The sequence below is a fragment of the Rhea pennata genome, chromosome 21, assembly GCF_028389875.1.
Source record: "Rhea pennata isolate bPtePen1 chromosome 21, bPtePen1.pri, whole genome shotgun sequence".
Lineage (NCBI taxonomy): Eukaryota > Metazoa > Chordata > Aves > Rheiformes > Rheidae > Rhea > Rhea pennata.
In genome coordinates, this window is record NC_084683.1 from 2,305,944 (window position 1) to 2,328,594 (window position 22,651).

General features: G+C 49.5%; 1 protein-coding gene across 1 annotated transcript; it reads left to right on the top strand.

The window, feature by feature from the left end:
• The first annotated feature begins 1,178 nt into the window (after positions 1–1,178).
• LOC134149760 (transcriptional repressor CTCF-like) lies at positions 1,179–22,096 on the top strand. The gene is given in 13 exon segments (XM_062592970.1): positions 1,179–1,226; positions 10,377–10,989; positions 10,992–11,168; positions 11,852–12,022; positions 12,917–13,050; positions 15,311–15,431; positions 16,226–16,375; positions 18,016–18,176; positions 18,626–18,808; positions 19,231–19,405; positions 19,730–19,748; positions 21,833–21,939; positions 21,942–22,096. Coding segments are annotated over 13 exon segments (2,214 nt in total).
• Positions 22,097–22,651: the final 555 nt, after the last annotated feature.

Here is a 22,651-nt window from a genome sequence, read left to right on the forward strand (position 1 = left end):
CGCTGTACCAGTTTCATGGAAAGGAAGGAAAGCAAGGAAGAGAGATTAAGGGATATGTATGTTTCTCCTTCTCAAGGACTGCAAATTGCTAAGGCAAGTGATACGGCACGATTACTCCTTATTACCAATCTATGTAAAATAAATAAGCTGAATATCAGAAGCAGTCCTGTGCTATAATCACATTACTTTTATGTCATTAGAAATCTTACCTGTAAAAAAGCTGACTCTGTAAAGCACAATATAAATCTGGACCCCCCCCCCTTCAAAAAAAACAACCTCCCCCAACAACCGCACTCAAACAAAAAAAACCTTAGTCTGAGAATAGTGATTTCCCCCCCCCCAAGAAAAAGCTTTGAGAATGCAAAGCAAGAATTTAAGTCTTCAAAGTTACTCTAAATTAAGTTCATATTTCATGTAAAACTCCAGCTCCAAACAACTATTTCCTCTATGTTTAGACTTCTCTGAACAACACTTCTTCTCTAAAAAAAAAAAAAGAAAAAAAAAAAAAGAAAGAAAGAAAGAAAAGGAAAAAAAAAAGAAAAAAGAAGAAAAAAGAATGAAAAAAAAACAAAGATAAGTAAATTTCTTGGGAGTATCCTGAGCTTCATTCCTGTTTCCATTTATGGGCACTGCCTTGCCTCAGAAGGCAGAACACAGGATGAACTTGAGCACAGTGCCCTCTGTGGGTCGAAGGAGCCCCAGGATGCAGACAAGGCTCAGTTAAAATTTTATTTCAAGCTAAATGGTCTGGACTCAGAGCTACATGACTCTAGTGATTTCTCAGGAAAACTAGGCTAAATCTAGCCAGGGCATCAACAGCATGTAATAATTCTAAAGCTCAGTATTTTAGCAGGTAGGTCTTAATTTTAACTCTCAGAATTTTTGTATAAAAGCATTATCTCCTTTTTGACAAATTTCTCCTCTCTTCTCTCTTGCCCCAACAACCCAGCATCCACCCAATCATCTTATGAAGCTTGTGATCAAATTCTAATTCCAATCCCAGGGCTGATAGGAGACATCCACATTTTCTGACTTTATCTGTTGACCTCTCAGACCAACTAATAGGACCTCTTAAAGCTATCTTTTAAACTCCGTACATTTCGTATCATGTCACTACCAGCTGTCTAAACATAGCCTTGCGCATTCGTTTCTGAAATACATGGGCATATATACATAACATGAAACGTAGCTCTCAGTCTTTATTAGACTTCAGAAATACAAGACACGTAATTATTATTATTTTAGAGAATACTCGCTTTTACTTTTATGGCCTTTTCTAGTATCCTGCACTACTTCTTTGAGAAAAAGATGTTCTTCTTTTTTCAGTCTGCTTGGACTAGGGTCACTTACTAATGTGCAGGCTTGATAGTCTCTATGTTTCTTGTGGGCAGCAGCAGTCTCCAGGGGGCACCAGATACCCAGAAATACTGACATACGGCTTAATGTGCACTCCCTGCAGGGATCCTGCTTCTCCTTTTTCTTAACACTCATCAGCTTTTCAAGTCACAGCAAATCCATATGGACAAACAGCTGAAGAACACGAGATGATGCAAGTACTTTACACTAACCAGCAGCGATCAGAACGGAGCTTTGGTCTTTAGCCTGCAGCAATTGTGAAAGCGTGCCCAGTTGGGCTGACGTCCCTGGCCTCCAAGCGACTGACGCCCAAGTCACCTCAGAGCCACGAACAGCAGACACGGCCCTGCCACCGGCCTGCACGCCGCTCAGCCACAAGGCATCTTACAAGCCTGACCGTAGCACCGGCCTATCACACACGCAGGCACAAGGCACTTCCCAACCACCACCACCACCAGTGGCCACAGCACTGGCCTGTCACGCACGCACGCACAAGACACCTCACAGCCACCACCAGCAGCCTGCGCAACAGCGCTCGCCTCAGAGGCACTCCGGCACTATGCAATCAAGAGATGCAAACAGCAACAACATCACCCCACTGGCCCAGCAGCCGCTGCTTCTCAGCTCACCGCACAACCACTAGCACCTGACAGGGGCCTGCCACTGGCCTGCAAAGCAAACAGCCCAAACTCAGCGCACGCTCCCAAACATCACACAACAGCCTCACGCTGGTCTCTTACGCCCTTACGCAGCAGCAACCTCACGGCTCCGGACAGCAGGCAGCAGCCGAGCATTGCAGTGTCACGCACTGAGGCTGTTAGAGAAATACTGTGAGAGAAACCTTGCAAATAGTTAACAAGACTCAAGGACAAGGGGGAGAGAAAAACAGTACTGCAAAGGATAACCAGCTCCGGCTGAAGAACCTTGATGAAACCACAGCGCTTTGAAGATTGCGAGGGGTAGGTAAGACAAAAACAGCAGAATAACCCAGAAGTGACCTTAGGTTCATTAAGGCTTATTAACATATTAAACTTCACACCCCTAAATGAATAATGAGATGGAAATGACATGATAATGATGTTACCGCCTCTTCTTCGCGTCCTATGCTAATTAACAAGAATGTGAAAGCGCAAGCGCAGACCGATTACCTGAGGTAATGAAACTGTAACCAATAGAAAGATTTGTACAAAATACTCCCTGAAAAGTGTGTATAAATCAAGAATGAGAGGGGGAGAAGGTGTGCTAGCTTTGTGGATTTACCACCTTGCACCCATCTCTGTGCAGAAATGAAATAAACAAATATCTCGACCCTGTGTGTCTGTTGGTTGCTTGCACACTGGGTAACGAACCCAGATTTTGGGACAACAGGGGGATTGGGGTCCAAGGGAGGGGCCTGGGGGGGGCCCTGGGGGAGGACTGGGGTCTGGGGGGGACCTGGGGGGATTGGGGGCTGGGCGGAGCCCTGGGGGGGGCCCTGGGGGGGAATTGGGGGCCTGGAAGGGGCCCGGGGGGGCCCTGGGTGGGAGGATTGGGGTCCAGGGGGGGCCTGAGGGAGGATTGGGGGCCGGGGGGGGTCTGGGGGGGATTGGGGTCCAGGGGGGGCCTGGGAGAGGATTGGGGTCCCGCGAGGGGGCCCTGGGGGGGGATCCCGGGGGGGGTCCTGGGGGGGGGAATTGGGGTCCGGGGGGGGCCTGGGGAAGGGAATTAGGGTCCCGGGGGGGGCCTTGTGGGATTTGGGGTCTCTGGGGGGGTATTTGGGGTCCTAGGGGGATATTGGGGGTCCCAGGGGGCATTTCGGGTCCTTGGTGGGGCATTTGGGGATCCCAGGGGGGTATTAGGGGTCCTGGGGGGTATTTGGGCATCCCCAGGGGTCATTCGGGGTCAGGGGGATGTTGGGGTCCTGGGGGGGCCCCAAGGGGGTATTTGGGAGGGGTCTCTGGACAGGCTGGGGGGGGTTGCATTTGTCCCTGTGCGGCTGTATATACCCCTGGGACAGGTATTTGGGGGTGGTATTATAGGAGCAGGGGGGGTATTTGGGGTGACAACATGCTTTTAGGGGGTATTTGAGGGTGTAGCTGGGGTGACAAAGCAGTTTGGGGGTTATTTGGGGGTGACAAAGGGGTTTGGGGGGTATTTGAGGGTGTAGCTGGGGTGACAAGGTGATTTGGGGGGTATTTGAGGTGACAAGGTATTTTGGGGGGGTATTTGAGGGTATAGCTGGGGTGACAAGGCGGTTTGGGGGTATTTGTGGTGCCGGGGCGGTTGGGGGGGCCAGCGGGGGTGTTGTTGGGGGGCGCTGTGGGTCGCGGCGGCTGATGGCGGCACCCCCCCCCAGCTGGGCCCAACGGTGTCGGCGCTGCTGCGGGAGTGACCCCCACTGGACAGCCGGACGCCCCATGTGCGTGCATGTGTGCGTCCCCAAGAACAGCCCTGTGCCCCCAAAGTACAGCCGGGCACCCCCACATACAGCTGGACGACCCCAGAGTACAGCCCCACGGCCCTGGAGTACAGCCAGATGCCTCAGGACACCCCCAGAGTACAACCGAACACCCTCAAAGTACAGGCAGACACCTCTATCCACAGTCCCACACCCCCAATGACAGCCACACACCCCTAGAGGACAACCAGACGCCCCCCAATACCGCCCCAAAATACAGCCGCATGCCCCCCCCCAGATACCCCGAAGTCCAGCCCCAGGCCCCCTAAGTACAGCCAGACCCCTGCAAAGCAAGGTCAGAAACCCCCAAATGCAGCCCCAAACACCCACAAAGTACAACCAGACGCCCCCAACACCCGTCCCCCAGGTACCCCCAAACCCCCACAAAGTACAGGCAGATACCATGAAACACCCGTGAAGTACAGCTGGATGCTCCCCCCAAGTACAACCGGACACCACCCCACACACATCCCCTCCGCGGTTCGGGTCCTTTGCCCTCCTCCCCCCAGTGACGTCATGCCGATGTCATCTGTGTGTAGGGGGGGAAATTGGGCCCCACGGTGACGTCACGCTGTTGCCGGCAAGAACCGGTCCCGACACCGGGAGGCCCCTGAGGCACCACGTGATGTCCCCGCGCCGAGGCAATAAAGGGGTCGCCATGGGGCTGCGCCTTGCCTGTCCGTGGGGCCGATCCCGGTGCGTCCGTGGGGCTGGCGTTGGTGTGTCCATGGCGTGTCCGTGGGGCTGGCATGTCTGTGGGGCTGAGCCCCTCTCAGGGCGCTGCCACCGGTGTCGGGAAGTGTGGCCCCAGCCCCACGGCAATGGGGCAGTAGGGCCAGGCCTGCTCCAGCCGCAGCACGCCGGCGCCGTGGAGCTCTGCGTGTGGGGCAGGGACACGCGTGCAGGGCAGGGACACGCGTGCGGGGAGGGGGGGACACCCGTGTGGGTCAGCCCCACAGCGCCACTCACCCAGCAGCAGGCTGAAGAGGCAGCTGATGAGGCCCCGGCGGGCAGCAGCCACGCCAGGTCCGACTGGCCCATGCGCGAGAGCTCCGCCAGCACCAGCCTGCGGGGAGGGGCCCAGGTGTCCGGGAGGGCCCAGGCATCCGGGAGGGGTCAAGGCCTCTAGGAGGGGCCCAGGCGTCCGGGCAGGAGGGGCCCAGGTGTCTGGCAGAGGGGGCCCAGGTGTCCAGGAGAGGGGGCCCAAGCGTCCCGGGGAGGAGGGGCCCAGGCATCCGGGCACCTCTGCAGCTAGGCGGTGATGGGGAGGGGGCCCAGGCGGCAGTTTGGGTTCGGGCCCCTTGGGCAGCGCCAGGGGGGCAGGAGGCACTGGGGGGGGCTGCGGGGGTGGGGGGGGTTAGCACTGCCCCACACACGTGGGTCCCCAGCCCCACACGCATGGGTCGGCAGCCCCACATGCGTGGGTCCCCAGCCCCACACACGCGTCCCCACCCCACACGTGTGTGTCCCCAGCCCCACACAATGTCTCCAGCCCCACACGTGTCTCCCCAGCCCCACATACATCCCTGCCCCACACGTGTCCCCACCCCACACACGTGTGTCCCCAACCCCACACACGTGTTCCTCGCCCCACACGCATCCCTGCCCCATGTCTGTCCCCAGCCCCCCATACACATGTCCCTGCCCCCCACACGTGGGTCCCCCACCCCCCTTACGCTTGTCCCCAGCCCCACACGCATCCCTGCCGCGCACGCGTGCCCCCCGCCCCACAGGCGGGTCCCCACTCACCGCAGCTCCTCCTCCGTCACCTCCAGGGAAATCTCTGGGGAGAGGCCGCGGCTGTCCCACGGCAACCCCCAGCTGCCCCACAGCAACCCCTAACCGCCCTACGGCAACCCCCAGCCGCCCCACGGTGACCCTCAACCGCCCCATGGTGACCCTCCAACTGCCCTATGGCAAGTGCTACTGTCCCACGGTGACCCACAACCACCCCACGGAGACTGCGATTGCCCCATGGTGACCCACCATCACCCCCAACTGCCCCACGGTGACCCCCAACTGCCCTCAACCATCCCACAGACACCCACAACCACCCTAAGGCGACTGCAACTGCCCCACAGTGACCCCCCAACTTCCCTGTGACCCACAACCACCCCACAGTGACCCACAACCACCCTCAACCACCCCACAGTAATCCACAATTGCCCCATGGTGATCTGCAACTGCCATCAGCCGCCCCACAGCAACCGCTAACTGCCCCACAGTAATCCACAACTGCCCCATGGTGACCCACAACTGCCCCACAGCAACCCACAATAATCCCCAAATGCCCCATGGTGACTCACAACCACCCCACAGCAACCCACAACTGCCCCACAGTGACCCACAATAACCCCCAACTGCCCCACGGCAACTGCAACTGCCCCACAGTGACCCACAACCGCCCCACAGTGACCCACAATAACCCTCAAATGCCCCACGGCGACTCATAACTGCCCCACGGTGACCAGCACCCACCTCCCCCCACCCAGTTCCCACGCTCACCCCACAGCCTCCTCCCTGCCCCACAGCACCACTGGGGTCACCCGAGGACGGCAGCGCCGGGATGCTGGGCTCGAGCGCCTCGCACGGCACCTGGGGGCGGCCGGATGCCTGGGCCCCTCGCCCGGATGCCTGGGCCCCCTTCCCCAGACGCCTGGGCCCCTCCCATGGACACCTGGGCCCCGCTCATCAGGGGCAGCAGTGGGCCTGGAGCCGCTGCACTTGCTCTCGCAGCGTCTCGGGGGGCAGCTGGGGCCAGAAGTCACGGGGGGGGCAGCACCAGCGGGGAGGGCCTGGGGCGGCCCCACACGTCCCTCCACACCCCACACGTCCCCCTCCATCCTCCCACAGACCCCCAGCCCCACGTGTCTCTCCATGCCCCACATATTCCCTGTCAGCCCCACACATTTCTCTGTGTCCCCCACCCCCCCCCAGGCCCACACGCCCCTCTGTGCCCCACACGTCCTCCCCCGCCCAACACGTCCTCCCCCAGCCCCCCCAGCCCATACATCCCCCCAACCCCACACTTCCTCCACCACCCTACACCTCCCCCCAGCCCCTCCCCAAGCCCACACATCCCCCCAGCCCCACACGCCCCACAAGTTCCCCTGCAGCCCTACACGTACGTTGGGGGGTGGCGGGGGCAGGACGGGCCCCTCCGGGGTTCTCAGCACTGTGGAGCAGAGACAGGCTCAACGGCTGCCCCCCAAGCACCCCCCAGCCCCCCACATGCCCCGCTGAACCCCAGGTCCCCCACCAGCCCCCAAGTGCCCCCCAAGTGCTCACCAGGGGCCGGGGGCAGCGCCACCTCCTCGGGAATCTCCTCCACTGTGGGGCCGGGCGGCGCTGTGGGGCTGCTGCCCCCCAAGTGCCCCCCGCACGCACACACCGCCGCAGTGACCCCTCCCAGTGTCCCCCTGCCCCAAAAGTGCCCCCCAGGCCCTCCCAGTGCCCCCTAGTCCTCCCCATGTCACCATTATTCCCAGTCCCCCCAGTCTCTCCCAGTACCTCCCAGACCCCCACGGCCAGTCCCCCACTCTCTCCCAGCCCCCCCAGTTGCCCCCATTCCCCCCAGTCCAGTCCCCCCAGTCCCCCCTGTCCCTCCAGTCCAGTCCTCCCGTTCCCCTCAGTGCCCCCCAAGTCCACCCCAGTCCCTCCCTATCTTCCCATTCCCCCCCAGTCCAGTCCCCCCCCAGTCCCCCCAGTCCCTCCCAGTCCCCGCAGTCTCTCCCAGTACCCCCCAGTTGCCCCCAGTCCATCCCAGTCCAGTTCTCCCATTCCCCTCAGTGCCCCCCAGTCCCCCCAATCCCCCCAGTCTCTCCCAGTGCCCCCCAGTTGCCACCAGTCCATCCCAGTCCAGTTCTCCCATTCCCCTCAGTGCCCCCCAGTCCCCCCCAGTCACCCCAGTCCCCCCCAGTCCCCCCTGACTCCCCCAGTCCCCCAGTCTCTCCCAGTCCCCCCCAGACCAGTACCCCCCAGTACCTCCCAGCCCCTCTTTCCCTCCCAGTCCCTCCCAGTCCCTCCAGTCCCCCCAGTCCCTCCCAGTCCCCCCCAGTGCCCCCAGTCCCCACCCAGCGGCAGCAGGTCACCGAAGGCCTCCGCCAGCAGCTCCAGCTCCTCCATGGTCGCTTCGGGCAGCCCCGTCTGCGGGGGCGGGGCCAGGCGAGGGGGCCCTGAGGAGAGGGGAGGGGCGTTGCAAAGAGTGCAGGGTCGTGGCCGGTCAGGGCAGAGCATGTGCAGTGGCCCAGAGGAGGGCAGGAAGGGGCGGGGCGGGCGGGTGCGGGGCTACCCGGGCCCTGCGGGGGAGTTGGGGTGAGAGGCGGCTGCTGCCGCGGGGCAGCGTCTCCTGGCCCGGGGCCGCCCGGAGCCTTTAGCCGCAGCGCCGGGAGCTGCTGCGCCGGGGCCGAGGGCCGCGGGCTGGGTAAGGTGAGCGGCTGTGCGCGCGGGGGCAGCCGGAGCCGCCGCGGCCTGGCTGTGGGGCAGCAGCGGCTGGGGAAGGCCCGGCCCGGCCCGGGCCGCCTCCGGCCCCCGGCAGCCCCCGGCTCTTGCACCCTTTCTCCTAACAGCCCCATGGCTCGGTGCCGGCTGTGGTGGCCATTTCTCAGCGCCATCCCAGCTGTGAGGAGAGGCCGCAAGTGCAGCGGTGCTTGTGGTGTCTCCAGGCTGGAGGCAGGAGGCACCAGCACCCCGGAGCCCCTGCTGACAGCCCCGCTTTCCCTGGGGCAGGTCCCCAGCTCCTCTCTGAGCCCAGCCCGGCTGTGGGCACCGTGAGGAGCAGGATGTGCAGAGGCTCCTGACGGCCATGGCCAGAGCTCTTGGGTATCACGGCAAAGCGGCTGTGGGAGAGCTGTGCCCTTCTGGAGGACGCTCACAGCCCCTCAGGACACCTCCCCAGAGACAGTCGAGGGTCTGAAGGTGACATTTCCTCAGGAGAGCAATGACCCACAGGCCCATCACAGCCTTGTGTGCTCAGCTCTGCCCCACAGACACCTCCCAGCAGCGAGGCAGTGTTGAGGGGCATCTGCGTGTTGGCAGGTGCTCGGGGTAGCGGGGACAGATCCTGCTGGGGCCAGCAAAGGTGCTGCTGGTGCTGTGCATGTCGGCAAAGGAACTTTGTGAGCTTCCCTACAGACCTGCTGGTCTCTCCATCAGCTTTGGAGTCTCAGGCTCTTGCCCAGGCTTGGCAGCTCCTCTCCCTTCCCCCCACCCCAGCAGCAGGGACCTGAAAGCAGAGACGTGGGGAAGCTCCTTGTCTTTGGTGTCATCCCTGCCTGCAGCTACCTGCTGAGAAGCCCCTGGGAAGTGTCCTGGGGGTGAGCAGGAGTTGTGAGCAGCCCTACCCCACGCAGCCCCCTGTCCATGGGGGAATGACCCTGCCCTGGGAGGGCTACTCCTTCACCCTAGAGCTTCCCCAGCCCGTGTTCATGCTGTTTGTAGTTATCCCTGTGTTGTCCCCAAACTGCGTTCTGTTACCCAGTGTGCAAGCACCCAATAGACACACAGGGTCCAGAAAATTGTTGAATCACTGGAGTCGTGTAGCTCTGAGTCCAGACCATTTAGATTGAAATAAAATTTTAACTGAGCCTTGTCTGCATCCTGGGGCTCCTTCGACCCACAGAGGGCACTGCGCTCAAGTTCATCCTGTGTTCTGCCTTCTGAGGCAAGGCAGTGCCCATAAATTGAAACAGGAATGAAGCTCAAGATACTCCCAAGAAATTTACTTATCCTTGTTTTTTTTTTTCTTTCTTTTTTCTTCTTTTTCTTCTTTTTTCCATTTTTTTTTTCTTTTTTTTTTTTTCTTTTTTTTTTTTTTTTTAGAGAAGATGCCAATCAAGTGTTGTTCAGAGAAGTCTAAACATAGAGGAAATAGTTGTTTGGAGCTGGAGTTTTACATGAAATATGAACTTAATTTAGAGTAACTTTGAAGACTTAAATTCTTGCTTTGCATTCTCAAAGCTTTTTCTTGGGGGGGGGAAATCACTATTCTCAGACTAAGTTTTTTTTTGTTTGAGTGCGGTTGTTGGGGGAGGTTGTTTTTTTTTGAAGGGGGGGGTCCAGATTTATATTGTGCTTTACAGAGTCAGCTTTTTTACAGGTAAGATTTCTAATGACATAAAAGTAATGTGATTATAGCACAGGACTGCTTCTGATATTCAGCTTATTTATTTTACATAGATTGGTAATAAGGAGTAATCGTGCCGTATCACTTGCCTTAGCAATTTGCAGTCCTTGAGAAGGAGAAACATACATATCCCTTAATCTCTCTTCCTTGCTTTCCTTCCTTTCCATGAAACTGGTACAGCGGCTGTTTCACTCCAGGCAGGATTCTGTGATCATCTTGATTTACAGCGACAATACGCTAGCAGAGACTAATGCTTACAGTTTTGGATTTGTTTTCTTAAAACTGGCTGCAGTATGCTGTTGCTGTTGAGCTGATGGTTTTCGGTTAGGCCACTTGTCCCTCTGTGGGGTGTGTGTGTGGGGTGTGGTGTGTGTGCCATTATTATGGCACATTATTACATCAGATGATGTGCAATATTCTCTCTTCTGCTTTTTTTTTGTTTGCTTGTTTTTTTAACAGCAAGAAGGTGAAATGGAAGGTGAGGCAGTTGAAGCTATTGTGGAAGAATCAGAAACTTTTATTAAGGGAAAAGAGAGAAAAACCTATGAAAGACGCCGTGAAGCTGGGCAGGAGGACGATGCTTGTCGTATACCACCAAACCAAGCAGATGGGGGTGAAGTAGTTCAGGATGTCAACAGTGGTGTGCAGATGGTTATGATGGAACAGTTGGATCCAACACTTCTTCAAATGAAGACTGAAGTAATGGAAAGTGCAGTGCCTCAGGAAACGGAGGCTACAGTGGATGACACAGAGATCAGAACACCTCAGGTTGTTAATATGGAAGAGCAGCCTATAAATCTTGGTGAGCTTCAGCTGGTCCAAGTACCAGTTCCAGTGAATGTACCTGTTGCCACCACTTCTGTGGAAGAACTTCAGGGAGCATATGAAAATGAGGTTTTCAAAGGAGGCCTGCAAGAGGGAGAACCCATGATCTGTCACAATCCCCCTTTACCAGAAGGCTTCCAGGTAGTGAAAGTGGGTGCAAATGGTGAGGTGGAGACGCTGGAACAAGGTGAACTTCAGCCCCAAGAAGATCCTAATTGGCAAAAAGATCCAGACTATCAGCCACCAGCCAAAAAACAAAGAAAAACCAAAAGAGTAAGCTACGCTACACTGAGGAAGGCAAAGATGTGGATGTCTCTGTGTATGACGTTGAAGAGGAGCAACAGGAGGGTTTGTTGTCTGAGGTCAATGCAGAAAAAGTAGTGGGTAACATGAAGCCACCTAAACCAACAAAAATCAAAAGGAAAGGTGGGTTTGTAAGCGGATTTCTAAACTGCACTGGTTGTGACTGCACCTTGCAATACAGTTGAAGTGATTGAGTAGATGCAAATGGGAGTAAAGCAGGCATGCTCAGTGTCACTTACCGTTTTGTATAAGAGCTCTCAGCTCTGTTTTCTGGGCAAACCTGCTCTCTACTGTCTATAGGCTTGCAAAGGAGCTCATTTGCCTTGTGTGATGCTGTGGTATTAGTATTCCCATATCACTACATTTGAAAAGGTTCTGCTTTTTGCTGTAATGCATATTCAAGAGATTATTGTGTACCATAAAGTTTTACATCAGGAACCAGTGGTATAATTAGATTTTGGGGGGACGGAGTTCCTAGCTAAGTATTGGGTAGAGTGGATAGCACAAAATCCGCAATGTGTATTTTTCCTTTCCAGAAACTTAAAACTGTAAATTAAGAAACCCGTTCTGGAGTGGAGTGGAGCAAGAACATTAATTGCTGGCATAGTAATGAAAATTCAAGACAAGCTAATCACTGCTTGTATTCCTAACAGGAAATACAGTTGTATTTAATGATTTAAAAAAAAAAAATGGGTTCCTTGTAGTAGTTTAACCTCCAGGAATTTTTCTTTTTCCCTGCAGACCTCTAATGTAATACAGTGGACCATGGTACTGCCAAAAATAAAAGTGACTTCCTTCATGGCTAGGTGTAAAGAAGACATTCCAGTGCGAGCTGTGCAGTTACATTTGTCCACGTCGTTCTAACTTGGACCGCCATATGAAAAGCCACACTGATGAACGAGCACATAAGTGCCATCTCTGTGGCAGAGCTTTTCAGACAGTCACATTACTGAGGAAGCACCTCAACACTCGCACAGGTACTCGGACCTTTGTGTACATTCTTCTAATAGAATCTACTCTGTCTTTATTCTATAGGCAGTAGGGTCTATCTGAATCTGTCAGATTTCCTCTATGGGACAAGCTGGAAAGGAAGAAACTATGCAATGCTGCTCTCTTTCTTTATTATTTTTTTTTCTTCCCCTGTGAGAGCAAATTTTCACCTGACCATGTTAGGTGCAAAGCTCATTCTGTACATAGATACAAAAACGAACTCTGGGATTGATCCGAAGTTACTCAAAGCTGTAGAAAACATTCTGTTTGTCTTGGGTGTTATTAGGGCCCTCAGTTTGCTGTGTTCTGAGATTTGTGCTGCCATTGCTTCCTATGGAAAAATAAGGTGAGGCTGGAGCTAAACAGAAGGCAGATGGAGGAGAAAAACAAAACAGGGAATAGGTTATAAACTGGACCAGTAAAACATGTAGGAATGAAAGCATGTTTCTGTTGTTCCTCACTTAAGTTTCTGTTATAAAACTTAATATAGGAGTAATTTCGTAACTGTCATCAAATTTAAACGATGTTCTTTTGACGCTTCTGCCAAAAAAGTGTAATTCATGTTCTTAGCTTTCTTTTCATACCTCTGCATTATCTAACTGAATGGTTTGAAATTTGCAAATAGCCAAGTGATAAGAAAATAAGGGAGTTTGTTTCCCTCATTGAAGGCATGTACTCTCTCTAGCAGTATCTTCCGTCCATTGGCTGCTTATACAAAGGCTATGACACCTGCGTGCCATTTGCTGCTGTAATCTAATCTTTCAGAACAAAAGGAACATTGCTGATTCATGGTGGGGGGGGTGGAAAGGGAGAAGCTGTGTCATATTTTTTGCCATTAAATCTGAATGTCACCATCTTCCTGTTTTCCTGCAAATGATTAGGTACTCGCCCTCACAAGTGCCCGGATTGCGACATGGCCTTTGTGACCAGTGGAGAGTTGGTTCGGCATCGCCGCTACAAACACACCCACGAGAAACCATTCAAATGTTCAGTGTGTGATTATGCTAGTGTGGCGGTATGTTAATTGTCACAGTGCCAAGTACATGCTTGTATGCTTCAAGACTTACTCATCATCTGTTACAAACTTTCCTCCTTGACCATTTTTGAAAAGCCTCTGAGTAAATGGGTTATGAATTACAGAATCAGTAAGGTTGGAAGGGACCTCTGGAGATCATCTAGTCCAACCCCCCTGCTCAAGCAGGGTCACCTAGAGCATGTTAGACAGGATTGCATCCGGGAGGGCTTTGAATATCTCCAGAGAAGGAGACTCCACAACGTCTCTTGGTAACCTCTTCCACTGCTCTGTCACTCTCACAGTGAAGAAATTCCTCCTCACGTTCAGGCGGAACTTCCTGTGGTTCAGTTTTTGCCCCATTGCCTCTTGTGCTGTTGTGTGGGACAACTGAGAAGAGTTTGTCCCCATCCTCTTGATGCCCTCCCTTCTGATACTCATACACACTGATAAGATCCCCCCTCAAGCTTCTCTTCCCCAGGCTAAACAGGCCCAGCTCTCACAGCCATTCCTCAGAGAGCAGATGCTGCAGCCCTCTGATCATCCTCGTAGCCCTACGCTGGACTCTCTCCAGTAGCTCCATGTCTCTCTTGTACTGGGGAGCCCAGAACTGGACACAGTACTCGAGATGTGGCCTCACCAGGACTGAGTGGAGGGGCAGGATCGCCTCCCTCAACCTGCTGGCAACACTCTTCCTAAGGCACCCCAGGAGACCATTGGCCTTCCTGGCCACCAGGGCACATTGGTGGCCCATGGTCAACTTGTTGTCCACTAGCACTCCGAGGTCGTCTGCACAGCTGCTTTCTGAATGAATTAGGTCTGTTTTTTTGGAAGCAAGTGATAGGGTTTCCTCAGCTGATGGGAAACCTATTTGAGGATATTTGTGCACCGAAACCCTAGGTCATTTCCATTTCCTCTTTGGAGACTGTAGTTTTCATTGTTTTTAAAAAGAGCAGTCCTTTAAGATGAGTAAAGGAGTTGAAGGAGGCAGGTATCTGCTGAGTAGGATGTACTTTAAGACTAGAGATGCTCTCCAATTTTAAAATGTGCACTTTGCATCTTACATATCTGTTGATAAAGTGACTGTTGCCAAAATGAATGGCGCTTTCCCAAATTAGTGAAAAACAGCTTTGCTAATTGTAAGAGGTTATCTAATTTGCTTGAGGAAATAAAGCTTACTTGAATGTTCTACCCTGTGCCCTAAGCAGCACTGCTGCTTGTGCTGCAGGACAGCTTTTAAAATGTAATAAAACCTACATTGCAAGGTGGGGATAGGAAATCTGAGCAAGGTCACAAACAAAATTTTTAAAAAGTGATCTGTGCAGTGGAGGAAGGTTACAGTGGAGATGTTGAATTGGGTGCTTAATCTTCTTTTATTTATTTATTTATTGAGTTTTCTGGGTGTGGGTGTTTCAGTTTGTGTGTGTTTGTTTGGGGTTTTTTTTGAGGGGGGGAATGCTGTGGGGGTTTGTGGGTGTTTTAAGTTTTATCTATTTATTTATTTATTTATTGAAAAAACAAACAAACAAAACTTTGAGCTGTGACTGTGGTGTTGTAATTCCAGGCCCTGAGGTTTGAAGTGCTGAATGCGTTGTGTTGCAGTGCATGAATTAGGAAAGAATAAGCAAGTTGGTCCTATGTGAGCTGGTTGCAGGGTTTTATAGACAGCATTTGGTGCAGCTTGCTCTTACTGAAGCAGAAAATGCTTTCCGTTCATGTCTTCTAATTTTTAAGCTATGTTCATTCCTCCTAGATAATGGCAGGAGCGTAAAGGGATTAAGTCACCTTGATTGCAGGACTAGGGCTTTTTTATTGAGTTACTGATTTATGTTCTTCCTGAAAGTAACTGGAGGGCATCCCGGGAGGCACCCTGTGGAAGAACATCTGCAGTGTTCCTGGGTGCATGCTTTCCTGGAACGCTTTTTCTCTGTGTCTGTCCAGGATGCTTTCAAATTTTAGCTTATCCTCTGACGTTGAGATGGTTGATGCCAGTAAGGTGAGCGCAGGAGACAAAATCTGGCTGATTTGAATGTAGGAGCAAGACTGGGAATAAAGCTGGGAGGTGGAACAGAGTGGGAAAGGGAGTATGAGTGGTTACATGGCAGTGCAAGACTGGCACTGAAACAGGTTGGTTGGTTGTATTATTTTTAACCTTGCTACTGAAACAAAATGTTACTGTAACAAAATTTTTGACTGATTTCTTTTACTTTGGAAATCTTACCTATTCATGCTTACTAACTCCAGTCTTGCTCTTGGCTTTCAGGTTAGCAAATTGAAACGCCACATTCGCTCTCACACTGGAGAGCGTCCGTTCCAGTGCAGCTTGTGCAGCTATGCCAGCAGGGATACTTACACGCTGAAGGGGCACATGAGGACCCACTCTGGTACTGATGTCCTGCTTTTAGCACGCTGTCTGTGTGCTGGTGTCTGAGTGCTGGGACAGTGCATAATGGTGCTCATGCTCGGAGTCAGCAAAATGAAGTATTCAAGTTTAATGTAAAATTATCATGAAGTCTGTAGCTGAAGAGAATGCACTGTTTATCAACATTAATAAATTCATAAACTGACACTAGTAATTGCACTGAGAAATGTGCTGGAGGATTCTGATTTTTGCCTTCACTGTGAGGTGACAGAATACAGGCCCTTTTTCAGTATGAAGATGAGCAATATCTTCTTTTTTGATGTTTTACTTCCCACTGAAGGTTATAGCCATTTTTAGTTTCATTCTTGAGTGTAATTGCAACAGTGTCCGGATGCAGTTTGTGAAGATCCTTAGTCTTTTCTGTGATAGAAATAGGACTTTTTTTTCTAGCATGGAACACTGCTGGAGTGCTAAACTAATGAGGCTGCTAAAATTTAATGACAGAAATGTGCTTGTATGCATGAGCATCCAAAAGAAAATCTCAAATTTGATGTTCACAGTGTTCCAGCATCTTGCATGTAGGTCTTGAATGTGTTTCTCATTGTAAGGACTAATAATTAACTCATTTGCTCAAGAGTGAATTTGTTTTGTCTTTGTGTTGTAGAAAGATATTTACGGGAACTAAAACTTCTAGAGAAAGAAACATCATTGAGCTGCTTGCTGGTTTCTGGGGAGTTATTTTATTTTAGGGCTTTTTGATTAGGTTTCTTGTTAATAAAAGTGCTTGTGCTACTTTTTTTCCTTCCGTTACTGTAGGAGAGAAGCCATATGAATGTTACATCTGCCATGCTCGCTTTGCTCGGAGTGGTACCATGAAGAAGCACATTTTACAGAAACATACGGAGAATGTGGCCAAATTTCACTGTCCTCACTGTGATACTGTTAGAGCAAGAAAGAGGGACTTGGGTATGTATCTTGGCAACGTGGCCATTAGCGAAGTTACTACAGAAGGCTACACAAAACATGCCTTCCCAAAATTAGAGTTCATGTAACCCATCAGCTGTCTTCCCCCCGCTTTAACCTAGTAAATCCAGTAACTGCACAAAATGAAGCACAGGCTTAGAAGTGTGGCTGGTAATACATACTTTTAGCCTTTTAGCTTACAGTAACTGCTGCATGGTATGAGAACAGAACTTTCAATTGCTTTTCACTATTTGAAAATGCAGCATGTTTTTCAAGCATCCAAGGCAAGTTATTTTCATGTCCATAGGTGCGAGGCATTTATTGAACTTAGACTAATATTTTAACTGTATGACTTAAGGTCCGAGAAATTGGAAGGTCATTTGGCGTGACCTCCTATGTTTTGGAGGCCATTAATTATCACCCAGATATATCTTCATCGAGCTGAAAGGCTTGAATTAGCCTAAACGATTTCATTTTTCAGGAAGTGGAGCTGTGTGCCACAGACATAATAGGAGAGACTGAGTTGTCACAAAAGCCCTGATTCCTAGCAGTAGGAGAGTTGACCTGGTGAGCAGTTCCCCATGATTCTAGCAGGCAAGCTCTCTTTTATGATATACAAGAAGGTGAAAAATAGTACTACTCCCAGAGCAATTGAAGATAATCTTTCTCAGTGAAGAAAAGGCTGAGATTTGGCATAATTCTGTCTATAAGCAAAATATCAACCAAATAACGGGAAGGTAGGTTCTCCTTCATAACAAACAGATGTAAAGTGCTACAATGAAGGACACGTTGAGACGATGACACCAAGTGTCTACGAAGCAAGCAAGTACTGATCTATAGCAGGAAAAAACAGAATAGCTGTGAAGATTTTTTTTCATAATGATTGTTCAAGCTACAGCAGGCTACCTTGTGCAGGTGCAATATGCTCATATTTGGAGGATTTTAAAGTGATTAAAACCTCTGATAGGGGTTAGCTGTAGGTACCCCTGTTACCCTCTAGTCCTGTCACTTTGACTTCTGATCCTGCAAAAAATCCTGCTTCCCAATGTATTACCTGGCTTCTGACTGTATTCAGGCAATTCAGAGTGGTCTTAAGTGTCTTGAGGACAGTGCTGTGTTTTACCTTGACTTTACTTCATCTGTTGCATGAACTTCAGTAGCAAAAATTTATGTTGCTCTGTCTTCCGAGAGAATCCTTACAGATTGTCCGAAGCAGTCCTGGGCATCAGTGATCTGGCTGCTATGTTTTTGAGGTGGATTTTTGAAATAGTCTACACACTAACAGTCTAAGAATCCTGCTGTATTTTGCAGATAGTGAATTTTGAATATAAGTTATGTGGTATATCAGCAAACACTTTATCAAATGCAAGTGTATCAGCACAGATTGCTGATCTTAACCAAATCTAGAATCCTTTAAAAAACCTTACTAAGCTTTTGACTGGACAGTTCTGTCAAGAAATTATGCTGATTGCTGTTAATTATAAGTCTATTAATTTTTTGATAGAATCTCAAATTAACAGTTTACTTTTCTCACCTGAACTCAAGAGTATACAGAGGGAAAGACACTGAGAGATTGTATACCAGGCTCTTTCACCCTTGGATAGCCATGATGTGATTAAAGGCTCTGGTTCTTGCATTCCTAGGTGTCCATTTGCAAAAGCAGCATTCCTACACTGAGCAGGGCAAGAAGTGTCGATACTGTGATGCTGTGTTTCATGAGCGATATGCCCTCAAACAGCATCAAAAGTCTCACAAGAATGAGAAGCGCTTCAAGTGTGACCAGTGTGATTATGCATGCAGGCAGGTAAGCTGGTGGAACTGACACCCCATTAAGAGCATTCGAACAGGAGCTAAACACGTAAGCTAAGAAATCTTATCAGTTAAGTTTGACCAACTTTCAAAATCAGTGTTAGCTCTCTGACTTTTATTTATTTATTTTAAGGGCATGGGAGAGTTCAGTGGCTTTTGCTTTCTGCTGAAGTGCTCCCCTGTGGAGAGTATCTCTTAAGGGAGTTAAGTCACAACCTTGGCATACCTGTTGACAAAGAGCTAGAGTTGCTTGGAGGATGGAAGTAGGTAGGACCGAATACGCCATCAATCAGAGTGTAGTTGCACTCAGGCAGGACCATCTTCTCCTGAGTGTTTTTCTTGGACTAAAGTGTTTGACCTCGTCTTGCCTGCAGAAATAAATTTCTCAGTGTCTACATCTGAAAGTTTTCAAGTTATTCTTTCTCTTTGGTTTGTCCCTACCAGGAGTGGTGCATGATCATTCATAAACGGACCCATACTGGAGAAAAGCCTTATGCCTGTAGCCATTGTGATAAAACCTTCCGTCAAAAACAGCACCTTGATAAGCACTTCAAACGATACCATGATCCCAACTTTGTCCCTGCTGCATTTGTCTGTTCCAAGTGTGGTAAAACTTTCACTTGCAGGGTAAGGGCGTTTGTGTGTGTGTGTGTGTGTGTGTGTGTATAAATACATTTTGAGTTGTGCTTTTTGGCTGAATGGGGGTTTTGGAAAGGAGGAGCCCTGTTACTCAAAGAAAAGGGTGGCTGGGGCACAAGGCACAACACTGATCTTTTAAAAGGTGGCACTTGCTGCTCTCTGAGAGGAGGCTCTGGTATTGATACTGATACTGGCATGTGCTAGCAGTAGCATCATGAGCAGTAGGAAAACTCAATTTTATGAGTAGAAGTTAGTGAAATTTACCTATATTTGGTAAATATTTTTCCATTACAAAGAGGAAAAAGAGACAAGCAGTCAGAAATGTCTGTGTAAACGCAGGGCCAGAATATCTGATCTTGATTTCAATGCATGTTGTTTTTTTTGGTTTTTTTTCCCCCCATTCTGAACAGAACACAATGGCCAGACATGCTGATAATTGTTCTGGCCCAGATGGTGGGGAAGGAGAGAATGGAGGAGAGACAAAGAAGGGCAAACGTGGCAGAAAGAGAAAAATGCACTCTAAGAAAGAAGATTCCTCTGATAGTGGTAAGATACAGCTCAGTACCTTCTTAGCATTACAGGCCTGTGATTCCTTGTTTCTTTGTTAGCTGTTTGCCAGTTCTGCAGGTTTGGTTTTGTACCTGAAAGGCCTTTATGTACTCGATAAGGGGGAAAAAATGATCGTGTATGTATGTACATAGAGGACTGTGTGTGTTTAGGAAGGATGGTGTGAATTCGGCTGTCCTGGACCTCTTCCGAGACTCAGTACTTGGGGAAAAAAGTGCTGTGTCTGTTACCCTTTGCCTAGACTGCAGTTGTCTGTCTTGCATGCTCTTCTGAGTGTTAGTACACTGTCTGATATATTTTTCCAGTACTAAAGTCATGTTGTCCCCTGCTTTGGCCTGTCAGCTGCTGAAGTAGACAGACTGTTAGTTGATAAAAGTTGAGATCTGAAGAAAATATGAAGAAGCTCTAAAAAGGTAGGACCTGAAAAATTCAATAAAAGAAATTTGTCTTTGAATGACTGCGTACAATAGCGCAGCACATGCATGCCTCCTTGTACATAAGGAAGTAGATACTTACAGACATGAGGAAATGTCTGGAAAGCAGTAGTGCACAGAACAAATAGATGCTAATGTGAGATGTCGTGGCAATAAAATCAATCCCTTCAGCATAATCTGACTGAGGGGGATGAAAGCACATCATATCCAGAGTATTTGCAGTCTTTCTGGGATGTTGAACTGATCTTTTTTCAAGCCAGAAATGCACCCATAAGATGGCAGCGTATAGTTAACCCTGGTATGTTTGGCTGCTTTCTGTTTTCTGTCTTAATTTACTTGTGAGATTTGAAGTTGAGGCCTGGTATGTGTTATGACGCCTCATCTTTGTGGAATCCCAAAGACCAATGGCCACCTTTTTGAAGGTATTTTTCACTTGATAGTAATCATTTTTATCACACCCTGGTCAACAGTTGTGCAGCTTGGATACTTTTTGGGTGTCTCTCTTAACTGAAAAGTATTAGAGCCATTATTGCTGCTTCTAAGAAAATGAAATCGCTACAGTTCATTCTTCCCCCTCAGATAAATGGAAGTATGCCTCATGCAATGGCTCACCTCTTCATGAGGAAGATAAGCTACTCTTCTGTGCAGTGGACATGCTTAGACATTCTGGGGCAGTCATTTTACCCTTCTGACAGTCTGTTCCCCTTGACACCTTTTATTGCTTTTTGTCTGATTTGGTTTTGCATGGAGTATTCTGGGCACATTGATGGTGCTAACTGGTAATTTCAGGGATGTCCTGAAGTACAAAACTTTGCGCCATTAGCTCAATAAACCACAAAAAAATTGCAAGAAGTTAAAACTTGTCATGAGCACCATTGGACTGGAATCAGTTTCTGAGAAATGCAGTTAGTTGGCATGGAGGGGAGGTGCTACCATAAATCGGTTGGTGGACAGGGCCTCATAAAATAGGCTGTTCTACCTCATAAAGAGAGGTCTTGGAGAAGATGCTCTTGGTCACTGATTGATGATCTATGGTATGTTGATGATCCTAGAAAGCATGGCAAGGTGTCTGCAAAGCTGTGTTCAACTGTGATGCTTAAGACCTCCCCAGTTCCATGTGACTTTACTGTTTTCAACTTGACATTGAGGTCCTGAACACTAGTTGCGGTGTTCAGGAACTGCTACCCCAGTTGCTGATCTACGTTACAGAAAAAGATAAGTACAGTGCTGCTGTTTTCTCAGTTAATAAGTGCGTGTACAAACTTCCTTTTTTCTTTCTTTCTTTTTTCTTTCTTTTTTTCTTTTTTTTTTTTTTTGTCCCAGTTGCTTGGTGTCTGCTCATGTTGCACTTGCTGTTAAAGAAACTGTTATAAGAACCACCATGGTATTTTATGCATGTAGACTTTCGCAAATATTACTACAAGCAAACATGCTTCAGACCTGTAGTTTGGAGCATAGCATAAATATTGCGTAGTTGCAACTCCACAGAGGTTTCTTCTTAAGCATAGAAATCAATAGCTATACAAAGTCTAAGTAAAATTTTAGAAAGTGCAGGAAGCAGTTCTTCCTTCAAGAGGTAAATGCTGCCTGGTGACTTGGCTGTTTGATCAGTGCTCCAAATATAGCACATGTCCTTCCTAGGCTTACAGCCTGCAGAGGCATTTTACATTGACTACATTCACTAGTGTCACTGTGGACTCTGAATCTGACTGAAACTTTGCCTTACTCTAAGTGTAGAGGAGCTGATTTGAGGTGCACCCGTATACTGATAGTCTCACTTGATTACTCTGTAAAAATTGCTTAAATACTGTCTCATATATTCCTATATATCTTTTGAAATTTGCTGCTAAAACATCTTCACACAGGAGCCAGGGAGGTAGGGGCTTGATACTTGGATGAATGAGAGGCAGGCTGAATTATTCTGCCCTGAGGTGGGAATGTGTCTTTATTGGGAGCCCCTCCTTTCCTTTCTATGCAAAAGTCTAAGTATCTACTGAAAAAGTCATCTGAGGGAGGTGCAGGCCAGCCCTGGAACCAGTAAAAATCTGTCATTTTCCTCCTCCTCCCCATCCCCTTTCTTTTCTGCCCTTCTAGCTGCAGCAGTCATTCAGGTTGAAGACAGAACACTGGTGAAATTGAAAATACTATGGCTGAAGTAAAGAAAGAACCTGATGCAGAAACAGTAGAGGAAGAAGAAGAAGCTCAACCTGCTGTAGTGGAAGCTCCCAATGGAGACCTCACTCCTGAGTTGATTCTCAGCATGATGGACCGGTGATAGAAGACGACTATACTGGCTGGCTGAACTGGCCTGGGCTGTGTTTAAGCGGCTCAAATCTATTTTTCCTTTTACCTTTTTTCTTGGCTTTGGGAAATGCATCATTTTAGACCATTTTACCAAACTTACTGGGAAATAAAACTTAAAATGATGTTAGAATGTGATTTAACTAGAACTTGCTGTTTTATGTTAGCATTACAGGATCATGGAACATTAGGAAATATTTTGGAGTCCTTCAGGGTTTCCTATGAGACGCTTGATTAGTTTTGCTCTGAGCTGCATTGTAAAGCTGGTCCAAGGACAGTGTTTACATGCAACAAGTTTTAATATACAAAAGTGGGAGCCTTGACTAGAGTACATGGTAAACCACTCCGGACTTCCAGTTCGCAGAGTCTTTGAGCCTCCTTTTCTCAGTAGTGTTTCTAACTGTAAATGCAGACTTGAGAGGGTTCTAGACTTTTAAAATGTTTTTGCTTTTCCCCACCGACTAGTTCCGGTTTTCCGAGTCGGCTGCACACGGAAGTTTTGGCATGCTCCAACTGGTTTCTGTCCTTA